This window comes from Hippoglossus hippoglossus, chromosome 3 (assembly GCF_009819705.1).
Source record: "Hippoglossus hippoglossus isolate fHipHip1 chromosome 3, fHipHip1.pri, whole genome shotgun sequence".
In the NCBI taxonomy this organism is placed as follows: domain Eukaryota; kingdom Metazoa; phylum Chordata; class Actinopteri; order Pleuronectiformes; family Pleuronectidae; genus Hippoglossus; species Hippoglossus hippoglossus.
This window is the reverse complement of record NC_047153.1, coordinates 19,189,647-19,215,130: the sequence shown is the minus strand read 5'-3', so window position 1 is coordinate 19,215,130 and position 25,484 is coordinate 19,189,647. Positions and strand designations below refer to the sequence as shown.

General features: G+C 40.7%; 2 protein-coding genes and 1 long non-coding RNA gene across 8 annotated transcripts; 2 read left to right on the top strand and 1 right to left on the bottom strand.

Moving 5' to 3' along the window:
- Positions 1-319: 319 nt before the first annotated feature.
- LOC117754642 lies at positions 320-17,114 on the bottom strand. Its single transcript, XR_004612475.1, has 3 exons — positions 16,990-17,114; positions 6,831-6,837; positions 320-331 (listed from the first exon to the last, which is right to left on the bottom strand). It is a non-coding gene; the product is annotated as an uncharacterized LOC117754642 (long non-coding RNA).
- Positions 2,049-16,314, top strand: zdhhc7 (zinc finger DHHC-type palmitoyltransferase 7). 4 transcript variants are annotated; one of them, XM_034573623.1, is made up of 8 exons: positions 2,049-2,233; positions 3,919-4,017; positions 9,134-9,479; positions 10,508-10,632; positions 10,818-10,914; positions 11,639-11,720; positions 12,437-12,567; positions 12,879-16,314. In XM_034573623.1, the coding sequence occupies exons 3-8, from the start codon at positions 9,135-9,137 to the stop codon at positions 13,059-13,061; spliced, it is 963 nt and encodes a 320-aa protein (XP_034429514.1). In that variant the 5' UTR covers positions 2,049-2,233; positions 3,919-4,017; position 9,134; the 3' UTR covers positions 13,062-16,314. The 4 variants fall into 4 exon arrangements, with proteins under 4 accessions (XP_034429514.1, XP_034429530.1, XP_034429521.1 ...); XM_034573639.1 differs by having other exon boundaries at positions 9,129-9,479; XM_034573630.1 differs by lacking the exon at positions 2,049-2,233 and adding an exon at positions 2,378-2,541.
- A 112-nt stretch (positions 17,115-17,226) lies between the features above and the next one.
- terfa (telomeric repeat binding factor a) lies at positions 17,227-25,439 on the top strand. 3 transcript variants are annotated; one of them, XM_034573581.1, is made up of 13 exons: positions 17,227-17,653; positions 18,191-18,286; positions 18,903-19,012; positions 19,161-19,247; positions 20,039-20,179; positions 20,757-20,881; positions 21,162-21,707; positions 22,243-22,362; positions 23,524-23,640; positions 24,112-24,252; positions 24,610-24,689; positions 24,792-24,835; positions 25,139-25,439. In XM_034573581.1, the coding sequence occupies exons 1-13, from the start codon at positions 17,503-17,505 to the stop codon at positions 25,295-25,297; spliced, it is 1,917 nt and encodes a 638-aa protein (XP_034429472.1). In that variant the 5' UTR covers positions 17,227-17,502; the 3' UTR covers positions 25,298-25,439. The 3 variants fall into 3 exon arrangements, with proteins under 3 accessions (XP_034429472.1, XP_034429481.1, XP_034429491.1); XM_034573590.1 differs by having other exon boundaries at positions 17,267-17,653; positions 23,527-23,640; XM_034573600.1 differs by lacking the exon at positions 18,903-19,012 and having other exon boundaries at positions 17,519-17,653.
- Positions 25,440-25,484: the final 45 nt, after the last annotated feature.

Here is a 25,484-nt window from a genome sequence, read left to right as displayed (position 1 = left end):
GGTTTTATTGAGTGACAAAGCACAATCACTTTCCGCTGCCTATGAAAGATAGATAGTTTGTCTGTCCACGTCTAATTTTAACACGTCCAAGGGCGCACCGATGACATGCATTCAAGAGTCAATAATTTATTACCATATCAACTGAGGTGAATTTGTCTTGGTGAGTTCACCCAAACATGGACAGGAGGGAAATACACACACTCTCAAAACATCATAGAGTTTAAAACACATACGTAAAAAGCATATAAGTATAGTATAAAACATAGAAGTAGAAGTATTAATAAGGTAAGGAATAGTAAATCCTGACAACCAATGTTTAAATAAATGAAACCTCAAAGTACAACATGCATTGATAAGACAGGAAAGTCTGTGGAGCAATAATCAGCAGCGATTATCATCTGCAGCAACCCACTAGATAAAGTGCATTTTAAAAAATACTATTCTGGAATCTGGTTGTTCTCGTCTTTGCACATTTCAGTCTCTTTTGAGAAAGGAGAACATTAAAAAGGGCAGTTAGCTGTTAACGAGGGGTCCCTTATAATCTAGACACCCAAAAAAAATTACACCAATATCATCAAGCGTGTATTATATTGAAGTTCAAGGCCACGGTTATTGTAGCGATGCCAAGAGGATTCTCTGAGTTTGGGGCTTTTGAGAGACAGACTGGGTTCAGATCAGGCAAACCGCAGCACTGTAAAATATTCATTCAGTCACTTGCTCCTCTCAAGTTTGGAGCAGCAGAACAGTGCAAACGCAGCTGATTTGAGAACTGCCCATACAAACATTATAAACCTGTGACAGGAACTAATGAAGACACAACATTTACTGTGAAAGTTTGCCGGGATATAAATATATATTCAGAAATTGTCAAACACTTCAACATCTTCTTCAAAAATGGTGAGTACATTAAAAAACAATGGTTCTCTCCCTTAACTTCAAGCAAACTATTCTGTAATTCAAGCACACAAACTATTTATTCAAGGCAGGTTACTAATTTAGACAACATAGCATTAATAATAAATGGTCTGTAATAATCAAGCATTTTTCGAGTCTTATTTACCACTCAAAGCTCTATATCACACATCAATCAAATATTGCTTGCACAGCTGTCAGAAACTATTTATATTTTATATGTACACATGCGGAATGGGCGAGACTGGGATCTAACTGCTGACCCTCTGGTTATAGTGGCAAACCCGCTGTATCTCCTTAGCCGCTGCCAAACATATTCACACATATAGCTTATGCATAGGTAGCATGTATATCTCTGTAAACGCATGCATAGTTACATTTATCTGTTGCCCCCTTTCTTACTGTATATTATCTTAATACTAATTACGTCTTAAGACTTGCTTATATTATCACAACCTTGTGGACAGGAACAAATAAACAAACAAAATAAATGAACAACTAGATAAATACATGCTTTCCTTTGTTTATTATGAAGAGAGAGCGAGAGAACGAGAGACAGAGAGATGGGGAGTGAGGGAGAGAGAGAGACAGAGAGAGAGAACGAGAGACAGAGAGATGGGGAGTGAGGGAGAGAGAGAGACAGAGAGACAGAACGAGAGACAGAACGAGAGACAGAGAGATGGGGAGTGAGGGAGAGAGAGAGACAGAGAGAGAGAACGAGAGACAGAGAGTGGGGGTGAGGGACAGAGAGAGACACAGACAGAGAGAGGGACAGAGAGAACGAGAGAGACAGAGAGGAGGGGGCGATGGAGAGAGAGAGAAAGACGAAAGACAGAGAGAGAGAGTGGCTGAGGGAGAGAGAGACAGAGACAGACAGAGAGAATGAGAGACAGAGAGAGGGATGTGAGGGAGAGAGAGAGAGACAGAGACAGAGAGGGAGAGAGAGAGAGACAGAGGTAGAGAGAACGAGAGAGAGATAGAGGCAGAGAGAGAGAGAGAGAGAGAGAGAGAGAGAGAGAGAGAGAGAGAGAGAGAGAGAGTGTGTGTACAACAGCGCCCTGTAGTGGAGAACTGGGGTTTTCGCAGTTTATGTGGTTGTAATTCTGTGATTATCCACGGGGTGGCACCGTTCAACAATAATATTATTTGCCTGGACATTCGTGAATGACACCGGAGAAAGCCGAAGCGGACCCCGGAAGCGCCCTCGTTACTGGTCGGTCTGTCAGAGATGTGCCGCCGCCGCCGCTTTGTAGCTGGAGCTTCTCTGACATTACTCTGTGTTATGAAGACGCCCTCAGCGAAATAAATCCGGAACATTGAGGTATGTAGTGTACCTGCTGTTCGGGAGGCTCGGCTGGAGCACTCGTCGCTAGCTGAAGGTGTTAGCAGGCTAACCCTGTTAGCTTCCGCTCGTGGCTAGTCAGCAAGCGAGATTTACCAGCCTTCGTGTTTGTGTCTCTGTGTGTGTGTGTGTGTGTGTTTATGTATGTGTGCATGTGGGTGGGTGTATATGCGCGTGTCTGTGTCTGTGCGCGCGCGCGTGTTGTGCTTGTGTGTGTGTGTGTGTAACTCTCAGTCACGACCTTTCAGTTATCATTGCAGCAGAGGGGTTGAACCCGGGTCTTGTTGGTCAGTGACAGCTTCACTGTCAGGAGGTTTTGAGCAGATGGAGGAGGGTAGCTGATTCTAGCTGATGGCAGCTGCTGGTAGCTGCTGGCAGCTGAGAGGCTGCTGGTGTGTGGAAGGTCTCTAATCTCAGTCACACCTCACTAACTAATCTGCTGTGGTGCTACAGTTTGTGGTTGTCCGGGTTCAAGGTTAGACAGCCACCCTGTACACACTGTTATCTTCTGCCACTTCTCGTGACCATAGTGGGTACATGTCCGTGTGGTGACCTCAGGCAGACTAGCATGCATGTTCCTGCTGGTGTTGACTCACACCAGTGATGTTAGTCAGGCTCCATAAAGGAGGAGGACAATCACTGTTAGATTTAAGACCAATCCAGAGGTCAGTAAATGTCAGTGCATTGCCTCTGTAGTGTGGAGCTTTGCAAAGAGAAACCAGCTACACCGAGATGGCCCAAACTTACATCTCAATAATTATTTTCATATCATTGGATATCGATAATCATCATTAAATGTCACAGTAATATTTCTTGTCAAATTTTTGCTCCTGAGTAAAGGTTGTGGTTTTAAACTTTTCTTTATGAGAAACACTTGATAAACAACAAAACACTTTAACATTTTGTTTCCTTGCCCAAGTCAAAACACTCAGAACTGGACTTATTCATCACCTCATGTAGGTCGGTATTTAAAAGATTCTGTGATTACACTCCAGACTGTCGACGAATGATTCTCGCATTGTCACCACACTGCTATGAATAACTGGCGTGATGGGTGCCAAAAAGGGAACACTTGCAAAATCATGGACCCACGTCTTTCAGATTAATTTCGCCTGAGCGGAAGCAGGCATTGTGCAATGTGTGGTAACATTCATTTTCCATTATGAGAAAACATGACCTAACCAAAGATTCATGTAAGGTTTTAAGTTTCAGCTCATTTGATCTTCATCTTTTGTTTTTTTTGCACAGTGAGGAGGTATCACAAAGAATTGATCAACCTCTGATTTAATTTTAAAATATGTTGCTGTTTATCAAGTGTTTGCTCGTTAAGAAGAGTTTAACATGTGGCATTTATTGTGATAATTATCAACATCGACTGATATGAAAACGTTTATCTTTATATCCTTTTTGGGCATCCAGCCCTTGTCGTTGTTTCTACCCCACATTACAATGCTGTAAGCTATGACACAGTATATCGGAAGGTGTTTCTGCCCACATTTATTGGTATTCACTGTTTCATCAATCAGTAAACATTACAGCTGTCGTAAAATAGATGAGACTGCATTAGTTTGAGTAAGTTGTTGCTAGTGAACTGGCATTTGAGTCTGTGTGTTGATCTGAAGTTGTAAAGACTTGACACATTCTTCTGTATTTGTCTTTTTCAGGTGACGACCTACATGCCAGTCTGCATGTGTGATTCGTTTTCAATGCTGGTCCAGGGGGTAAACCACACAGCATGCTATTGTGAAGAGGAAACCTATTAGGTAGGTTGTCACTTCACTCACACATCTTCTGGTTTCACAGTAAACAGGGAAACAGCTTGTGAGCGGAAGCTGGAAGAGTGGCATTCCTCCTGTCTTCCAGGAAGACTCCGAGTAGTGAGCAGACGTCTCAGTTCACTAGCAGAGAGCATTTACCTGATTCGTCATGTGCAGCACAGTAAAATGTTTCCTAGTTTCATAACTGTCTTTTTTTTTTTTAAACCTGTAGCCTTGAGCCTTGAGAGCTAATGGCTTACATGTAAAATCACAAAATGTTTTTTTTTAAAGTCTCACATTACCGTTACTCTCCAGAAATGAAACACAACCCAAAGGGATAGAAGAGTGGGAGGGGTGCTGAATAAATGCCCTCTTCAGTTATGGGACAAATATTGAGTTTAGCGCTGGGTGAGTGACTTAACCTTGTGGTATTTGATAAATGTTTGTATCTAGAGCTGCTATCAAACATACACTGAACTCTGGATAATCTCCTGAAATGATCTGGAGGGGTTGTATGTGAGAACGCAAGTGGGGGTGTTGATGATGTTTCACGATGTTACCTTTCCCTCAAGTTCTGGGACTATTATACTGACGCCAAGCAATTCTCTATGCAGGAAAACCCCTGCTTGGTATGTGGTGACTCTGCAGTGGAGTCAGTCAGCACAGTCATCAGAGTAGGATGACACTGAAGTGAGTGAGTAGCTGTGTTTGTCAGGGAGAGGAGGGCGAGAGGAGGGGGACCGGTGGCTCTTGTGTTGTGCCCTCTGGCGGGGAAGGGCAGACAGCTGGAAAAGCAGCTGCTGTAGCTTTAATGGACCTGCCTTCCATTGACCACAGAGAAATCAATATGTCTTAAATTAGCCAGCGTTTTTCTGCCCTCGTAAGAACAACGTTCATTTTCATGTTGAACAAAAAAACAGCTTAGTTCAGCATTGGTGATGTGGCACAAACACTATTTTGAATTGAATAAACTTGTCATGTAAACAAGGACACCCTTCGTCAGACACACACAGGGCCTCTACACAGCATTACACTTTGCAGGTCACAATCTTCTTCATATTACTATAATTATTCCTCATACTTATTTTTTTTGTCACATTTCTTCATGATGGATTTGACAGAGATTAGTGTTTCAAGGGGATTTCTCCTGAGCATCTGTGCTTTCACTGGGATTCAGCTTTGTGAATATCGGTTTAACTTCATCCCAGCACATGTAAGACTACTAGCAATTTCATAGCCAATCAGCTCTTGTCTGTCAATGAATTAGCCTCTAGGGCAAAGGCCAGTATTTTGTGCCTTCCGGTGTAGACAGCATATCCAGGCCAAGACTCTGTCCTCCTTTCACTGTGCACTGTTTACAGACCGAGTTTCTTTTTTCACACAAGTCCAACGTTTCTCCACACAAAACACGAGCTGCAATCTGCATATGAATGCAGATGAATCTAAAAGCCGATAGCAGATGCATTTCGATCAATGAGTTGCACTTCTTGTGCTCTCCACACGGACTGTTTACTTGCCTGCAACCAAATCCTGCTAAAACCTGATTGGTCAAACTAGATAGGAAATCCAGAAAGCTTCCAGCCCCATAATCCTGCCCCTCGCCCACAGATGCATATTTACACGCACAATCTGTTTAGAGATTACACTACTAGTATTCTTGTGCATGTGCCATGAATTATTCCCCACACGACTCCAGTTGATTGTTACTGATTGAGCCCCTTGTCTCTTATATTTCCCCACTGACCAACATTTAGAATGGTCTCTGTTTTTTTATTGTCATTGCAACACACTGCTGTGATTAATTCGACTGAAGCAAAGTGTGAATCAAGTCAATGAGTCATTATCAACATCCGAGCAGACGCTTTCAAATCCTGAGACATTTCGTCCTTTCCGGTTCATTTATTTTCCAGATGATGCAGTTAACTGAGGTCTGGGTCAATGACGTTCTTCTCCCTCATGTCATCAATTTAGACTGTGGCAGCTGTTTTGTTGTTTTTGTTTTTTACTCATACGCTCACTGGACTGTGCAATATGATAAAAATTTCACATCCTAAAAATGAAATATATTTTTACTCGTTACTTGTATCTTTTCTTGACCATGCAAATTTGCAGGTGCAAGTTGTATCATCGGCCGTTAACTTCTTCTGCTCTATTGCCTCTCCCCCAGATTGTTTGTTTTAAGCACCCAACTTGTGACTCTCGTCCAAGTTCCTATTCGGTACAAGCTCCTCTTTCTTATGTCTGGTCATAAAACTATATGTTTGTTTTTGTTGTCGTCATGCAAAGTTCCTGCCTGCATCTGTGCTGTGTGGAAATAGGCAAAGCATCACCCACATTTTTTCTTAAGGACTTAGGATGGTTATTTGTGGTACACACATATATATATATATATATATATAGGAGATCTATATGGCTTTATAGATCCATTATCTCATCATTGTGCCCAATGCAAAACAATCCTGCTGCTGTTCTTAATGAGGATATTATTGCATATGATGCGTGTTAAATAAATGTGGCAATAAATTCAAAATTCCATTTTGAAAAGTACCCAACAAACACACGTAAACACACAGTGACCAAAAATACACACAATCTACTTAAAAGCTTATAGTGTTTTTCATTGTCTTTACCTCAGTCTTCACTGAAATACAGGGTTCCCCTCCAAAATGTGAACTTAAGAATATTCAACTTTCAAAGTTCACATCACATGTATTACATTATTACATTATGGCTTTGTCATTTTTGAGTAAAAAGAACAACTCCAATCTTTATCCACAACATGTCTCCAGGGGGGTGGGTGTCAGTGGATGTGTTTCCACTCTGAACCTGACGTGCTCTCATTGAGACGGGGTCTGGCACCAGGGTCCAGTTTGTCTGAAACACTAACCCAGCCATGACCTCGAGAAAATTCGACAGCAACAACATTTCTTCATCCAATATTTTATCCTAATACAAATACACACTCAATATAAACTCAGAATTAACAGTAAAGAAACACAGTCGTCTTTGTATTAATTTGTCAGTCTGTCATCTGGCTGCTTATATTTTTGAAGACTTTTGCAACTTTGTTCAAGTGTAAAAACTGTGTTTCTCTGTCAATTATTAGATGTTTGAATACAAAGCCACACTCTTGTCCTGTAGTTTTCTTGCAACATAGCCTGTGGAAGCAATTTTTAAGTCAGTAGTATAGATGTAAAAATCACAGTTAACTCTGCTGAAACCCACCATGACAAGTACATACAGGTTTTCTACAGGCGTTGCCAAAATAAAGTTAAGACCTTTTAAATACCACATGGAATGACATTTAAAACCTGATTTACCATCGCACCAATAGTATGAAATATGTAGGAAACCTGAAGCAAGGATATGAACTAAAAGCATTGCTTTTTATATCCCAGTTTTAGTGATTCTCGGCAGTACAACAAATTATTGATCAAAATGAGGATTGTATAACGGGAGTGCTATGTTTAGCACATACCTGTCCACACCTTCATTTTTATTCATTGTTTTAATAGAATGCCTCTATTACCATTAAATCCCTGTGTGGCCTGGACATTGAGAGATGTTCTCTGCTTTGGGCTTTCAGCTCCACAGGCCTCTTCCCATTTTGCATTTCAGTTTTATAAGCAATTCTGACCACACCCACTGAGATGGAAAGTTTTTGGATGCCAGCAGAAGAAGTGTGGTGTTTAGGAAGCAGTCTGGTTGGTTGGTCAGCAAAAGACTGACAGCTTGGCTCTGCACCACCCTGCTAACTGGAAATGTCTCATTCAACCTAAATGCTGAGCAAAAGGAAGGAGTCATTTGCTTCAAAGCAAGAACTCGACATCAACAAATGAAATGAGCAGCTTTACCCAACAAGTCAGATCAGTTCTGTGGCTTTGTGAAGATTAATCAATGACTACTTTTACACGGATAGCCATATAATGACTATTGACCTTTTCTTAATCAGATATTATTTTGAATATGATGTTTACATGAGTTGCTAATAGAATATTTCATTCATGTTCCTGTTTACGTGTTACAGAGCATATCTGATTATAACTCGCGTCAACATTACATATGTGTTACACTCAAACCCAGGGCATGTGTCATCAAGCAGTTGGTAACTTCTGTACTCGTGGATGTTGCTAAACGCTGTCTCTAGCAAACTGATTTAAACAAGTCCATGTTTCAGCTACAAGTGAAATTCTTCAGGTTGGTGTGTCTTTGGCTTGCCTTGCCTTCTCTGTTGTAACACAGGTTTTAGTAATGATGCAGATTCAGGTCTCTTTTTACACCAAAGACCTAAAACCAAAGATTTGTCTGTATATTTACCTAGCTCCTTGTTTTATAATTTTCTGTTGTCTCAGTGAGTCACAGCGCAGCCTGTCAGCAGCAGGTAACTGGGTCTACAGATTATTATTATTAGCCCGTATCGCTCATGCACATGTACTTCAGCTGCAGGATCAGTTTCCTAAAGGAACCCAGGCGGCCATTGATTTATCTTGAATCCGTGGACATGGTTCTCTAATGACCTTGACATGAAAACAGAAGACAAAACCTCCAGTGACTCACGTCTCATGTAATAACAGCTGCTCAGCTCAAAGGGCACTAAGCTTTAAGAGTTGAGTCAATGTTGAGCGACCTTACTTATACATTTACTTTTTCCCACACGTTGTACGGTAATGTTTTTTTTAACCGTACAAAAAGCGTGTTAAAAGTGTTTAACCTTGTTTTAATGATATATAATTATGTAATTATAATCTTCTCTACCTCAGTCCCCTCATTACTCAATTCCCTTCGTCAAACAGCTTTGCCACTCATATATGTATTTTTCCTAACACACATTATCGAGGACCAAAGCTGCCAAAATAAAAGATATAGATAAATAAATAAATGATTCAATAACACATACACAAATTTATGTGTATATATATATATATATATATATATATATATATTTCTGCATTTGCTTTTTTATTTCGATATTATCAAGCTGTTCATTTATTGATTCATGTTTTGGGGCAGTTTCAGTCCTCTGTAGCTATTGAACTAAATGCTGGATACATGTCAATTTTATTGTGAGTCAGAAGCCCTAAATTCAATCTTCCTTTGACTGTGTCCCCTCTCTCTAGAGCAGGATGCAGTCTTCAAACCACCGACTGCGAGACATGGAGCAGCACCACCCACTGCTGTCGGCAGGTGCAGATGTGGAGACGGGGAGCCTGGCAGCCGGAGTGATGGTTGGGAGTCCTCACGCGGGCCACACCGCGGGGAACCGTACCCTGTGGTTCATTCAGGACAGCTGCGGCATGGTGTGTGCAACCATAACCTGGTTCCTGGTGCTATACGCCGAATTTGTGGTGAACTTTGTCATGCTGCTTCCCGCCAAGAACTTCTGGTACTCACTCCTGAACGGGGCCACCTTCAACTCACTGGCTGTGCTTGCATTGGCGTCACATCTGCGCACCATGATGACTGACCCGGTAAGGATGTTAAAGAGAGGATGAGTGGGTGAGATTTAGGGCACATTTGCAGAAAGGAGAGTACGAGAAAAAAACAGGGTTTGAAAGTAAATAAAAGGTAAAATAACCATGGAAAACTAAGGATACCGTCAATTTGGAGAGCTACAACAATGGTTCAGCATTGATACTGTATTTACTGTTGAAACAAAATGTTGGTTTGTTGTGTTAAGGCTAGTCTTACATAGATACAAATCTATTTATGGAATCTGGAGAGAGAGTTGCAGAACAAGCAGGAAGCACAAACACTCACTGATGTAATCTGGGTACACTGAGCTGAGGGTACTGTGTAGAGCAGCCTTCTAGTGTGTCGACTGCAACAACAATTTAATTTCATCTGTGTTTGAAATTTTTCAACCAAATATCCTCATTAGATCAAAGACCCCGGAACAAAGTCTGTAACTTGTTTATGTTTCCACCACATCTGAACGACTGAATGCTCTTGGACCTTTCACTTAAGGATCTCACAACGTGTATTGATCCCAACAGAAATGTTTTTCAAATTTGAATCAAACAATTCCATCAGTGCAATTTCTACTTTTCTCCTCAAAGTTCAGATAAATGAATACAGTTTCTGCCAACCACAGAAGCTTCTTTTTTGTCGTGATTTCCAAGCAATCGATTATTTGGATTCCTTACCTACTGGGGTCTGAAATGACACAGTCAAAAGCTTCAGCCTGAGAGCCAGAGAGATTATCCTGCTGTTATTAACATTGTGACTAGTCTCTTTGTGCGCTAATCTATAAAACTAGGGTTTTGACTCTGCTCTAAATTCAAGTTTATCCTGAATTGTGTCAAGCCACAGAAATTAGAAATAGTCAGTGTATCTAAAATCTTCAGTTGCAATGTTAACATCCAGTTCAACTTGACTCTTGAAAGATTTGTAGTTATTGGTGTTTTAAATCTTGAATTAAGACGCTCTTTCACTTGTGTTAAAATGTGCCACCTAACATTTCTTTATAACTATCAGCCTTTGTCTTTCACTGACTTAGGGGGCAGTTCCTAAGGGCAACGCCACCAAGGAGTACATGGAGAGCTTGCAGTTGAAGCCTGGTGAGGTTATCTACAAGTGCCCGAAGTGCTGCAGCATCAAGCCTGAGAGGGCGCATCACTGCAGGTCTGTGAAGCTGTTGTTGTTGTTTAATTGTGAAATGCTCCCTCTAAGCTCGTAGCATCCAAAATGTGTTTTTCAAACATTTGTATGCACATATTTGTGTGTAAATGGCAGAGCAGTGTAATTGATGACATTAGCATTGGCCGTCAGTGTGTGATGCATTAACATCTGCTCTCTCCTACCTGCAGTATTTGTAAAAGATGCATCCGGAAGATGGATCACCACTGTCCCTGGGTCAATAACTGTGTGGGAGAAAAGAATCAGAGATATTTTGTTCTTTTCACTGTAAGTACACAGAAGTACTCATGGAGTTCTCTGTTTAATTCTAACAACAGGGTGTTATAGGGATTAGAAGAAAAACTATTTTCTTTTAGATCACTTAATGTTCTTTATTTATTGTTTAATATTTACATGTGAAAATACCATTTATCTTGATTTTCACATTCTATTTTTCACATTTATTTATTTATCCACATTTATAACTTTTTTTTACATTATTTTATATTGGATTAGAGGGGGAAATAATTCCATCCCAAAATGATCTTGCTTGTATTTCATGTTGAAATAACCAGCTGCAGTTCATCACTCTGCAGTGATGAAGTGCACAGAAGACACATGTCTACATGAAATAGCCATTTGTTACTGTCCTGACAACATCAGCACATTTTTATGGCATCATATGCTGACAGGAACTTTTTTATGACAAACATAAAGCCGTCACATATAGCTGAGCTGTGCAAGGTCACCAGCACGGTTCCATTTTTTTATTTTGCTCTCCTTTCAGACTTCCATTCAAAAAGAAGTTAACAGTAAAAAATGCGTAGATCACCTAAAATGTTGTATTTTTTGATAAAACTGAAAGTCTGAAGTCTTTATAGTTTGATGGGTAACATGAAATTCAAAAAGCTGCATTACCACAGTATACACAAACCCACCTGGTGAGAGTGGAGTGGCTCCTCCTTTTTGCCTGATCTCACCGTCTCCCCCTCTTCTGTTTTTCCCTCCACAGATGTACATATCCTTGATTTCTGCCCATGCCCTGGGCCTCAGTGGAATGCACTTCTTCAGCTGTATTAAAGTCCAGTGGAACGGTGAGGCCTACAACTACAACACGAGTTTGAGTCAAACCCAGAAACACAGAAATTGATGGAAGTGCAGCTTAACACAATTAAACAAGTGATTTAAACAGTTCAGAGAGATGAAACGACAGCCGGAGCCGAGTGTGGAGGAAAAAGAAGAGATTCTACTCCGGCTGCTGCACAGGTCACTGGAGTTGTCATTGATCTTTTCTTCCTCCCTGTAGGAGTGAACCAGAAAATGAAGGTGGTATCTCATTCTTAGAAATCTAATTTATGCTGCCCTCCACAGAATGATACTCTGACTCCGCAAATAAATATTTTCCAACAATTAGTTTTCCAAACAATCTGGCGTTCCAGGCCAATGCGGGAGATGCAAAATGACAGTAAATGTAGTAAGAAATCCAGCTAGTTAGACATGGATAATGGGTTTGGACATGATGGAATAGTTACTGTGTGCACATCCAGTCCAGTATGCGTAGGTCAGGCTGCAACATCAGCTAGACAGGAATGAGGGAACACACACACTGGTTCCCACAACTTAATTGGACCTAAAGAGGCAACATTTCAGTGTGGTAGTTTGTGACCCAGAGGATTTCACCCTTTTGTCATTGGCTTTTGGGATATTTCATCTTCAAGATGAATTATTAATTTATTGTGTGTTTTATTTGACATTTTTGTTGTTCTGTGCAAAATTTAAAAAACCTGTCTTCTTCTCTTTCTCTGATCAGAGTGCAGTGAGTTCTCTCCAGGGGTGTCGGTGCTGCTCCTCATCTTCCTCTGTCTCGAAGCCATCCTCTTCCTCACTTTCACAACCGTAATGTTTGGTACACAGATCCACTCCATCTGCAATGACGAGACGGTCAGTATCTACTGTACCCCCCCCCCCCCCATTAACTTTCTCTCTTTGTTCGATTCCTGTCGTGAAGCAAATCTGTAGCGCAGTCCCTATTTTCATTAGTGTCTGTTAGGCCGTGTTCTTAGTCTTGATAAATGCCTTTGGTTCTTCAAGTGTGTGTGTGTGTGCGTGCGGGCCCAAGCTCTTCTCAGGTTTGTCCCAGTGCTCTTTCCCATGTTAATGAAGTTGTGTATATTACCAGGTAAATGAGCCAAAGCAAATAGCTAATTTGATGAGGAATCTTTCGTTCACAGACCTGTTTAAATGTCTTGCAGGAGATTGAACGTCTTAAAAACGAGAAGCCCACGTGGGAGCGTCACGTGAGATGGGAAGGAATGAAATCTGTGTTCGGGGGTCCACCATCTTTGCTATGGTGCAATCCTTTCACGGGTCTGCGTCTGCGGCGAGTGTTGCTGTTGACCCACGGCCGCCGCGGCGGGTCTGAGTTTTCAGTCTGATCCAGCTCATCAACACTTGATCCTCCCTACAGCTAGATTTTTTGTATGCCCTCTCCTGGTCTGGGGCTTAGATGGACCTCTGCTCCCTGAACCTGTCTCTCATGTGTGGGTGTCAGGCAGACTGGCTGCACCAGTGGGACCCCAGTGAATCAATCAACCACCACTGAGATTTGGTATCCTCTCTCTTACATGCTGACGAGTCTGCTGAGCAACTGGAATATTGTTTTTAACATAAGCAGCTCTTTGGTTTGTTTGTGTCTTTAGGATAAGCATGCAGTAAGTAACAAGTGAGTCTTTAATTCCTTGTGAGACCATCCGAGGTGTTGTTTGAACTCAACTTATGTACCTTCAATCCACAACTCCAGCAGTTTGTCTTCGCTGCTACGCACACGAGATTCGAGATTAGGGTTTGGATTTTTTTTGGAGAGGAGATCAGCAATATATCCTTCATCATCACTGGACCCAGACAAGTGAATCAATACGGGAAAATACTTGAAAGTGTTGTGTCGGACCCAGACAACGGGATCGCAGTGAAGGACATGCACCACTCGCATGGCTCTTGAGAAAGCAGCCTGGACACGGAGCACCATGGACATCATGAATTATACTGTGCTGCCTTGATTTGCATGTATGACAGTTCAATCAGTCAGTATCTCTGCCAGAAAAAGAGACTCTTCTCTGTCTTCAAATGAATGAACAGGCTACTGTGAACACAAGCCTCATTCTTATTCAAGAGGACTGAGTGGCTTTTCCTGTCTCTTCATCTCCTCCATCAGTTTTCCTGCCTCTGCCTGACATTTTTTTAATGTAAATCAAGCCAGTATAAATTAATTCTCCTTTTATTTAATTTTTTTAAACCTGCTGAAGCTTCTGTAAGCTTCATCACAGTGACCACTCCTCGACAGTTGACCTTAATGACTCACTAGGGAGGACTACAGTTATTCTGAATATTCATTTGGGGGGAAAATATCACAGTTTTGTATAAGTCATATACATGTGGTCAATTTTCCATTCCACTGCTCTTACATGCTGCTTCACGTCTCACTGTCTACAAGTGATGGGTGACCCACAGACCAATGATACGCCTCCCTAAGTTTTTTTTATATATATATATAACCAAGTGATTCAGGTTAAACAAGGTTGGCTGCTGAAAAGATCGAATGTTCTGAAGCTATATTGGTTTTATTTCTACACAGTTTTGCTGTATGTGGAAAACTGGAGGCTCTGTCTGTGTATAGTAGGAATCCACAGGAGAGAACAGTTCGGTAAGACTTCATAGCATTTAAACCGTGGAAAGCAACCCGACAACCCCCACCTCAATTCAGAGCCAAGTCTCGGACGTGGTTGCTTAGCATGCTCCTTGGCCACCGAGTGGTTCAACATTTTGAAAAAGAGAATTTAAAATACTCGTACGACCTCCTCTGGCTCGTCGTGAGCTCATTCTTATCCCCAGAGCCAAGCTCCATTGTGTAGCCTGTAGAATTACAAAGGAGCTGCTTTGCAGAAAGAGGCTGAGGTACAGGGCTCATTATACAGACTGAACAAAGTCTCTGTGAGCTCAGCAGATGCTTGTGAGGCCTTTCCTACCTGACTCCAGAAATGTCGGGCTTGTGACATCATGCGGCCGGACAGAAGCAGATACTCTCCCAGTGTCGCTAGGACACTTAATCCATGCCTTCAAAATCATTCTGTCAAGTGAATTTATTAGCTTGAAAGATTATTATTGCCATATTCATAGTGTTTTCTCACTTTGTGACGACTATGTCTCCTGTTTTTTTACTCTGCATAAGTCATGGGCCTGTTTGCACTGGATGAATGTGGCTTTTTTTAAGTCAGGAGTTCCAAGATTTAAAGTCAAGTTCTGACTGACGGGCCGGTATAGTGTTGTCGAATCAAGATTCTCAAAAGTCTCGTTTTTTTATGGCGTGTTGGACAATATATTGCTGTTCGTTCCCATCTGTGGTCGTCAGGAGAAGAAACTCCTCTGTTTACACTAAATGATGATATCTGACGCTCTATGGCCATGATGCTTTCAAACAAATGCTGTCATTCGAATGTAAGAGTTAAATATTTCGGGACTAAGGGACACGTCGCTGAAAGCTAACTGATATCAGGGGATTTTATTAATGCTGGCCTCTTATTTCTTGTTTTATTCTGCTAGACTGCATCACCTCAGTTGACTGGATATACATGTTGGAGAATCACTTTCCTGCTCAAGCAGCATCATACTGTGTCAGTATTCAGCAAGTCCCTTGTGCTAACATACTCGGTGTACTTTTTAACACACATAAAAATCATAGGCATTAGACAGATTGTATTGTATTTTAAGGCTTCTCAGAAAACAACAAAATCATGCTGTTAAGTTTTGCAGATGCACCAATATCTTGCTGATAAATCGACCGCTGTTAAATTAATAATATTTGCGAGTATTAACGGTAAAACTACATCCAGAGCCACTCAGAGGCCGATAAACTGATAAACACAAAATGCCTTTACACTACAAGAAAATATCTGAGCCCTGACTTAATGTAACAGTGGCAGGAGTAACACACAGCTTAACTTTAACTTATATTTGTAGGAGGTTTCAGAGCTAACGGATTCATATCATGTGACGAATGGTGTAAAATGTTCGACCTGGCTTGGTTGATATTAACAACTACTTCACTAGAGGGTAGTTCTGCTTCATGACCAAACTCACATGTTAAAATCATCATGTCTTGAGGTGGGATTCTGTTACAGGGTATGTAGTTTTACATTCAGCAATAGAATAAATTAATGATGATTTTAAAGGGTCATAGTGGTAAATGTATTTTGAGCGATTCTCCACTTTTCTGTTTGACTCAGTAAAACAACAATCAACATGGAGAGAGCTGTAGGACACGTGAAACTGTGTAAACCAATACAACACTACTCCGTCAAAAGGGTTTTCTCACACTAGTTTGGGATTTTTGTGCTGAAATTCTCAGATAAAGAGCATTTTGTGATGTATAGTAGTGATTTTTAACAGGCTGGAGGTTTCACCACAGATTTACCATCATTACCAACATTGCCATGAGAAGGTGCAAAAGGTTTTATTTCCTCCAGAACAAAAGTCCTTCAGCTTTATAAACAAACTATAAAAGTTACTATTAACAATATATAAATGGAATGTTTTATTCAAGCTTTTTTAAATTAATGTGTCACAATCTTATAATGTCTTCTATCTTTAATGTCATTCTTTTGCATAATAAACTTGATTAAACTCATAGATTGTGATCGATTGTCCATAATTACGTATTACTTATGTTCTATTCCTGAGTTTTGTTTCTGGATATTGTATAAAGTGTGGGTTTCACTCTGACACAACATACTGCAGATCTATAAAATAAAACACAAGTCAGGTAGATCATTTGATATCCATTTTATCTATCAGAAGATGTAGTATAGATGAGCTGGAGAAAATGACTGCTGCAGGAACTAAGTAACAAGATGCAGTGAAGTGTGAGTGAAACATTTTGTGTCCTGAAGTTTATACAGATGCGCTTCTAGGAAAATGAGCCACTTAATATAAAACTGAGTAAAGTCCATACCTCCATCAACAGTCCTCTTTTAGTCAATTAAGCTGCACCACTTTTCACACACTCATAAAAGTCGCCATCAGATGATTTTGTTCATCAAGATCCATGAATTATTTCCTGGGAAAGGTGAATGTTGTAAAACACCCTATCTCAAAATGATACAGAAAATGAAAAAAAAAAAACCCTGGATCCATTTACTGATCCGGAGCTTCACTAAAATGAAATGGGTTCTCTCCTCACCCATACTGCATCCTTCCACCAAGTAACTAGTCTAGTAGTTGTTGTGTAATCTTGCACACAAACAAACAGACAGTGGAGAAAACATAACCATTGTGGAGATAGTAATGTTATATATAGAGAGGGAAAAAAACAGTCAATAAATCAAACAGTGTTGATGGAGATATCACTACAATGTGATATGCACCGACTTTGCAATGATGATTGAACAAAACTTACGTGATACTTAAGACATAACATTATAAATCAAATTAAACGTCATCATAAATAAGAAAATCTAAATCAAAACATTTGAGAAGAAACAAACTTGTCTCCAGTAGGTGGCGGTGTGGTGTTTTCTTCTGGTGAGTTCTGCCAATTACCTCCAGAGGCGGAAGTTGTGTTCCCTGAGTGAGGACTCTCAGGCCGCACGCTTTCTAGAGCCTTGATATAACTGTGTGTCGTTCATGTTGAACACGACAAATACGGATTCTTGATTTCACGATACAAAATCATCATTCTTGTATTTTCTCCACCTTTAAATAGCTACTGTCGTGACCCTGAAAAACCAAACCAAGGGAACAGAGCACCTCCTTCTTCGCCCCCCGCCCTCCGCATCACCAGCTGCGCGGTGAACGCGGCTCAGCTTCCGCCGACATGATGTGAATATGGCGGCAAAGGCAACTGCGGACGGTGTCAGGACCGAGGAGGAGAGCATCGTCAACCGCTGGATAGTCGACTACTACCTGTCCCTGGCTCTGCAGGCGTTCGACCAGGAGCAGTTGACCGACTTCTGCAGCATTAAACATGTCCTGGACAGTAAGTGGGCGCCCGGCTGCCATGTTTGTTTCCAGTTGGGCGCCGAGCTGCACTTTGTTTAGTTCAGGTGTCTCCACAACTTCACACTGTTTTATTCGCCGCGTCACTTTTTAATTCAGTTTTATTTTCCGGACTTCAACTGATTGAACACATTCGTCTTTATTTGATATCATGTGAGCATGCAAGTCCTGTCCAGTGCTCAGGTTTTCAGACTGACAGTGAGGTTTAGTGTCACAGTATAAAATGAGATAATCCTTCGGTTAGTCTGACAACAGCAAAGAGGACAGCCCCAAAAATATACACATCAGGAAAGTAATCATAAATGCAGGGGAAATATACATAGAGTTGAAATAGTTAACAGGAGGAATGTGAGAATAGATTCAGTGTGTACTGGCTGGTTTCTCAGTCTTTTCCTGTACATCCTCATGATCTTCCATAAAGACGTGGATTGGAATGAAGACCACAGAGTGTGTATTATTTACTGCGCATGTGTGTTCAGTAGAAGTGACCTGTGTTTTTCATTGTCACTTGTCACAGGTGTCTTGGTTCGGTCTCTGGAGTCCACGGATTCAATGCCAACAAAGATCCGTGTGTTGCAGTTTCTCTCCTGGATAAATGAGGGTGAACGACTCGGTGAGACTTGATGCGATCCCTGAGTGACCGGATCACAAGTGCTATCTGAGAAAATTCAGTAAATATCTGAATGCAGCCTATTGTGTCCTCAACGCTTCCCGAGATCTGATCACTCAGACCATATGGGGCGGTGGTCTGTGATACATGTGGCGTCATTCTTTTTGCTGTGTGAATGCATTTGCGGGCCACATACGAAGGAACCAATATTTAGCTAACGTCCTCTGACCTGCTACAGTTTAAACACATATGTATGCGTCTCAGTGTTCATATGTTGATTTGTTTGAATCACCTCATACTGATTGGCACCTTTCTTAAATTGGTAAAATCTTTCTTCAATAGCTGCTTGCATTCGTTCAGCCCCTTCTCAGTCCGCTCGCTCGCTCTCTCTCTCTCTCTCTCTCTCTCGCAGCAACACACGTATTCATTCTCAAAGATAGTCATTGGACACATCTGTAAACTTAGACAGGGTAAAAACATCATTTGATCTTTTGCGCACACAAACAACGTCTCGACTCTTCTTGATGTGAGACATTTCAAGTAGTTTAGCATCCATCCAGTTCTACTAGTTCATTGTAACTTGACACTCCAGTGAACATTGCTTTGTTCTTACCTGCAGATGTGTCGTCTCCTCTGGAATCAGCGTTAATGTTGCTCCAAGGCATGAGCAAGGACTGTAGCATCCCACAGCAGGAGATTGAGAACGTGTGCACTTCAGTTAAAGAGATGGTAAAAAATTCATACTCTGCACTGGTTCAACGCTTACATTCATTTTCACTAATAGCTCTTCCTTCTCAAATCAAAAGCCAAACAGTTTACCGTTTAAATCATAATGCTAGTGCTGCAAAATTAACTGACTAATTATTTTCGCCTTTAGATCGTGGTGATTCTCATCAAGACCAACAAATTTGACAAAGCAAAAGAGATGCTGACCAAGCACTTCCCCAAACCAATGGTTGGCAAGGTGAGTCCACCAATGTCCTGTTCACTCAGTGGCTCAATCATTTCAGTGAGTTGAATTGGGATTTAAGTTCTTGGCTCCTGCATGTGATGGAAATTTGACCTGCTGAGACATCTGAAATAATGAGATTCGAGAATAATAGGACTTTAAGAGTATTGTGTGTGTGTGTCCGTGTCCTATGGTTATCTTGGTAGTTACACATGGTATGCAAAAGCAGAGATAATATATAGTGTGGTTAATATATATATAAAGAAAATGGTATAGTGATATCATTTCCCATTACAATATGTACATTGATCATACTGTGTATAGAGTTTTAGTGATTGGAAGTGTTGGAATAATGACTGCGTTCACATGCAAGCTAGTATCCCGATTATTATCAGGTTTTTGAAGAATCCAGATTTTGTGTTAAAGCAGGTAGCAAGGTCATATCCCCAAGAAGCACTTCTATTTTGCTTATCATGTATACGGGGATATGAAACACCAGATTTCTCAAACACCATATATATATAAAAAATCAAAACCAAAACCAGGATCAGCCTCATAACAGAGATGCCTGTGTGTGTATGTAAACACAGTCAATGAGGCAGTAGGTGTGATGTTGAATCAGCAGATAATCAGTAAGTGGAGGAGATTCTGTGCAGAATTTTTATTTGGACACATACAGCTGCTACAAACCACGTGAAATACTGTATGTGTTGTCTCTTCTACAATGTTCACAAAGCTGTTGTAACACATTTGTTCAAATGGGTTTAGTGCGTGCTCTGTTTCACGTAACTGAACTTGTGTCCTAGAAAGCTATATTCATGGGTCTCATCAATCAGAGGAGTAGAACACATGAAGTCATCCAGCGAATCGACTTCCGGCAGTTCAAGAAAAAGATGTTCGCCTTCTGCCAGAGGCTCTGCCCGTTCACCGTTCCTTTTCTGCACAAGGTGTGTTGGGATGTTTCAACGGAAATGTTTTCATCACTAGAAGCTGATTTGTCAACAACACTTAAGTTTATTTGCATGCATTGTGAAAATATTTTGTTTTGGGCTCGATAAGAAACCTTTTGCCTGTGTTAACCTTAAAGGGATAGTTCACCCCAAAATGAAAATCACCTCATTATCTACCCACCACTATGCCGATGGAGGGGTGGGTGAAGTGTTTGAGTCCACAAAACACTTCTGGAGTCTCAGGGGTAAACAGTGCAGCAGCCAAATCCAATACAATTGAAGTAACGGGACTCCTTCTTCAAACAGAAAAAGTACAGAAAAGGCCTCGATACTGCTCGTGTGGTGTCTGTAAGCCCAAACATTCAAATTTGACTCGAAATAATGTCATTTACAGTGTTTTAAGCCTAAAAGTCTGCAACCGGAGTAAGGATGCTAACAATAATGAGTGAATTAAAATTTTTCGGTGAACTATAACAAATGTTCAGCCAACACACAGATATGACACTGTTGTTTTTTTGGGTTATGTACATGTCTTGATAATTTTTTGTATTTTGTATTTGTTTGTGTTTACTAGGCAGCAAAACAGCTGATCGATACAAGACTCTCAGAGCAGGATGACAGTGCAGCCGGACCTGATGAGCAAGAGCAACCTGGCCCGTCGTCTACCCCACAAATAAACGCTGTCCTGGTCGTATCATGGTAGATGCTCTCTTTCCCTCCCAGCTGACTTCAGTTCTTTTCATAGAAGCTCATCATTAATGTGAAAATACCAACATTTAACTTGTCATTTAACATGCTGTCTCTAGCCCTGTCATCACTGTACACCAGTATTACATTCTTATATATTCTGAAACAATTCAGAAATGTCCTCTTCTAATATCACGAGAATAAAGGTTATAATTTTAAAAGGTTTAGAGCCAGACAATTTTTTCGCCCAAGCATTCACTTCAAACTCCTTATCTTGTCTCTTTCTTTTCAGTAAACATAATATTATCCAGAGGACCAGACTGGAGGCAGCCTACAAGATGCTGGCTTCACTATCAGATAATAGGACATTTGCTCAGCTGGAGGAAGAGGTTGAGAGGGAGGAGCAGGAAAGAACAGATGACCTTCTTCTGCGCCTGTCACCTAGTTTGAAGGAGGATGCCAGTCTGGACTCGGAGCAGGACGGTGTGTTTCAGAGAGGCCCGGGCAGCCCGATGGAGGCTTCGGTAGCAGACCACCCGCCACAAACGGATGCTGCTCCTCACACACAGGCAGGTTCACTCTCAAACTCACCCTCACCACCACTGAGGAACAGGCGGCTTTACACTGTGGCACGACTGGTAGTCGAGCCGGACAGCCAGTCGAGCTCACAGTGCACAGTGGCCTCACTGGAGCTAGACACCCAAGTCCTTGAAGAGGAGTCACCACAGTTGCCGACTATAGCCGATGAGAACTCCTTGCAGAGCCCACTGACAGACGACGAGGAGGTTACCAAACCCACCAGGAAGCTGCGCACACGATCTTGCTGTCTTCGCAGCAGGTAATTAACAATAAATAAATATATGCAGCTCAAACTAGGTGACCACTCCCCAAAGCTTCAAATAAGTTGGGATGATGGTTTTGACTCGAGTAGGTTTGAGTCACTGTCTGCTGAGGTCTGGAGTCCTGTCTGAACATGAGATAAGTTTATGATGTATCAAAGAAGCATGTTATGATACATGCACTCATTTGAATGGTACATTCATGAAAACACATTTAAAGTTTACAAGCTCTGAAATAAACAAGTTGTACAATAGAGGAACTCATTCTTAATTTGTAGTAGTTGGCCCAGTTTCTAAAAACTAAAGCAGTGAATTTTACAAGAATCATTGACATTACATATATTTCTGAATATTTTCTTAAGAAAATAGCCCAATATAAATGAAAAAAGATTTTTATGCGACCCTCTCATGATGTAGATTGTGTTTTTTGCACCCGGACCTTGTACACCACATCACTTCATCATGAGTAGTTTGCATGTGCTTGTGTATACCTCAGTGAGTGTTGGTCACTAAAACACTGTTCTGTCACGTCAGAGCCTCGACGAGTTTGACAGTGTTGTCAACCGACAGCGAGAAGGAGCTCTCTGTCTCTCAGGCCAACGAGGAAAGTTGTGTGGTGGAAACCCATAACCAGTCCAACAGTTCACTCAGGAGGTAAATCTGAATGTGCATCACCTCACATTTTAGCCCTTAACTACTTCTAAATTAAAGTGAGAAAATTAACCAATATTTGCATTTTGTTTTTAAAAAAATGCTGAATGAAGAGTAAACTGCTTTTTTCCCCAAATTTTATGATTAAAGATAGTAAATTCAATCTCTCTATTTGAAGCTTTGATCGAGGGATATCAAGAAAACATTAATTATCAGACCTGATGGCCGTTAACCTGCGATACTGACATATTGTACCAAAATACTCTGACTGGTTGTATCACGACTTTCAGCTGATTCTGAAACTCATTTGTCACCAATGAAGGAATGCCAGTACCACCTAGGAATGAAATGGTTACTGGTTTGATGGTATACCATGGTAGCATTTCTGATGTACCGTTTTAATCTTTAATCAGCGTGATTACTGTGGTGATTTGGTAATGTAACAGCATGTGCTGCTAGTGCTAACCATAGCTAACAACTACTAGTATCCATTGTCCCCAAATTGTGTGCATTTAACAAACTGATATTTTGTCCTGACTTTGGGTTCGACAACTGTTGTCAACCTTCTCTCCTCCACTTCCGTTCTACTTGTTTTGTTTTATGTCAACACCTGATTTGTTTACATAGTTGTATTGTTATAGGTACATATTTTATCCATAATGGTTGTGTTGTTTTTATATGCACATTTGATTTACTTATTTAAGGTTTTATTCAAACCTCCATAATGGGTTTTCATTGTTTGTTTTGCACATTTTATATGGTGTTGGTGCGATGTTATTTTTATTGATAATGAATATATTACTTGCATATAAAACCTTTTAATAATACTGCGATAATACTGAGAACCGTGATAATTTTAGTTTCTATAATTGTGATACAACAATTTTAATTTCAGAGTTTAATCTCTAATACCAACATGTCATAGTTTAAACTCAATCTAAGCTTGGTAGTTTAAATGATCAGTGTTGTTAAGTTAGTGGTGGTTCATGTTTTATTCCACTTAATGTTGCCTGGAAATATTATCTTTATCTTAAGTGCACTGTGTATGTTTAAAAAAACAATGGCGACTATATTTGATTTACTTTGAGGGAAAGTAATCATTTCTGGCGAAACAGATCTATTTCCCTTTCCTGTATAATGTTTGACTCCACTCTCGTCATGCAGCAACTCCCCCAAGTCACAAAGTGGAGTCGAATCATTAGACGGCGATGAAAACCAACATGAGTCGTCTGCCTGCTTCAGAACCCCAAAGAGTCAGCAGTCCAGAGTTTCTGTCACCATGTAAGTCCAGATCCATTTTCACACCTTATGTTGTCACTATAGCTGTTTTCATAAAAGGAATCCAGAAAATTGAGGCTGGACATTTTCCAGAGTTTGCCAGAACATTCATGCGAGGCGTGGTGCCTGAATAGAAATGAAGGGAGGCAGGACATGACTATGCGCAAAGCAGTTTTTGTTTACAGCGCTTTGAAACCGCAGCCTGGATGGCTCCTCTTTTTTTCTTATCCTGAGATATTTGTATTATCCCAGTTTACAGTACATTTTCCTGCTGCATTCTGACATGGGCTCACTCTGACATTTTACTAAGGGAGTGGAAAATGTCCAGAGCAGCTGACTCTGACATTTGCGTTCTCACACACAGCACATCTGGAACATCTCTGGAAAATGTCTGGACTTCAGTGCATGTTTGAAAGCAGCTTGTTAGTCTTTGATTTGAGGATTCAAAATGTCTGACAAACTTTATTTACACAGCCATCAACAAAATGACAGTGACAACATAGATTCTTCGTTGGAAAGCTCGCCCAGTGTGTTCCCTCGTCACCCCCTCCCTCACACCAGCTCCACTCCACACAAGGACTCCGCTCACGATAAAGGCCCTTCCCATTCAAAATGGTAGTTAAGTTTACACCAGTTCACTCCTACTGCTAGTTAACTTAACAAAACAGAATAGTTTTTTAAAAATGTTAAAGATAATTCACTAGATTTTTTTTTAGCTGCCATTTTGATTAATACACTTTTCCCAATTCACATGGTCAAGATATACATGTGTGTCCCTCATAGTATTCATGAGGTTGTTTCAAAACTGCTTATTTACCAATACAACACACTACCCAAACATACACAGAATTAACCAATATTTGCTCCAGAATGGTTAAATAATGGCATTGAAATTAGCCCATTTAGTTTTTTGAATGACCATTATGAATCAGGGTGTCAAACACTGAAACCAAACCTTTGTCCTGTTCATAGGAAACAACTGTACAGTAATGCAAAGGAGAGCAAGGAAACGTGGAGCGATGAAGAAACGCATTTCCCCTCCAGAAAGAACAGTGGGAATATTTCATCACCTTATCTGCCTCAGATGATTTCTGCGTAAATGTCGTTGGGACAATCATGTTCATGTAGTAATATATTTTGTTTTTCCTCTGAAGGGTTGCAAGAGAGTTCCATTTCAAATTCAGGCCACAGGAAGAGGGTAAGCATACGAAGTCTTGTATTTGTTCTTCTCAAAAGTCAAATTTATTTCATTATGTTACAGATGGTTAAAAAAAATGGGAGTCGCGAAAGCTAACTAGCCAATAAGCAAACACTGATGTATAAAAAGGATAACATTGATTTGGTTGATTCTCTGCGCAGTGATGCAGACTTTGAAAGTTGTGAAGTGTGAACTCGCCCTATTTTGCTTTACAATGCCACGTCAACAGCTAAAAGCATTGATGCTTGTTTTCGACCTGTGACGGCAGCAGAAAAGTGACCACATGTTCCTGTTGTGTTGCAGAAGTGGACCGAAAATGAGACTGCGATGTTGAAAGAAGGGGTCAAAAAATTTGGAGAGGGGAACTGGAGTAAGATAAAGTCAAAGTACTCCTTCGATGGTCGAACAAACGTCAACCTCAAAGACCGATGGAGAACACTGAAGAAGATAAATCAGGCCTAAAGTTCAAGAGGACTTGATGCCACTAAATGGATTGTTATTGTTCAACAAAGTCAAGTCTTATTTACTTTTTTCCCTGCATCGTGCCTGATGTTTGTACAGTTACAGTTAACCTAGTTGAATAAACTTTGATTTCAATTTGTAATATTGGTTGCTTTCTCATAAACGATGCATGCATTGTCACTGCAGA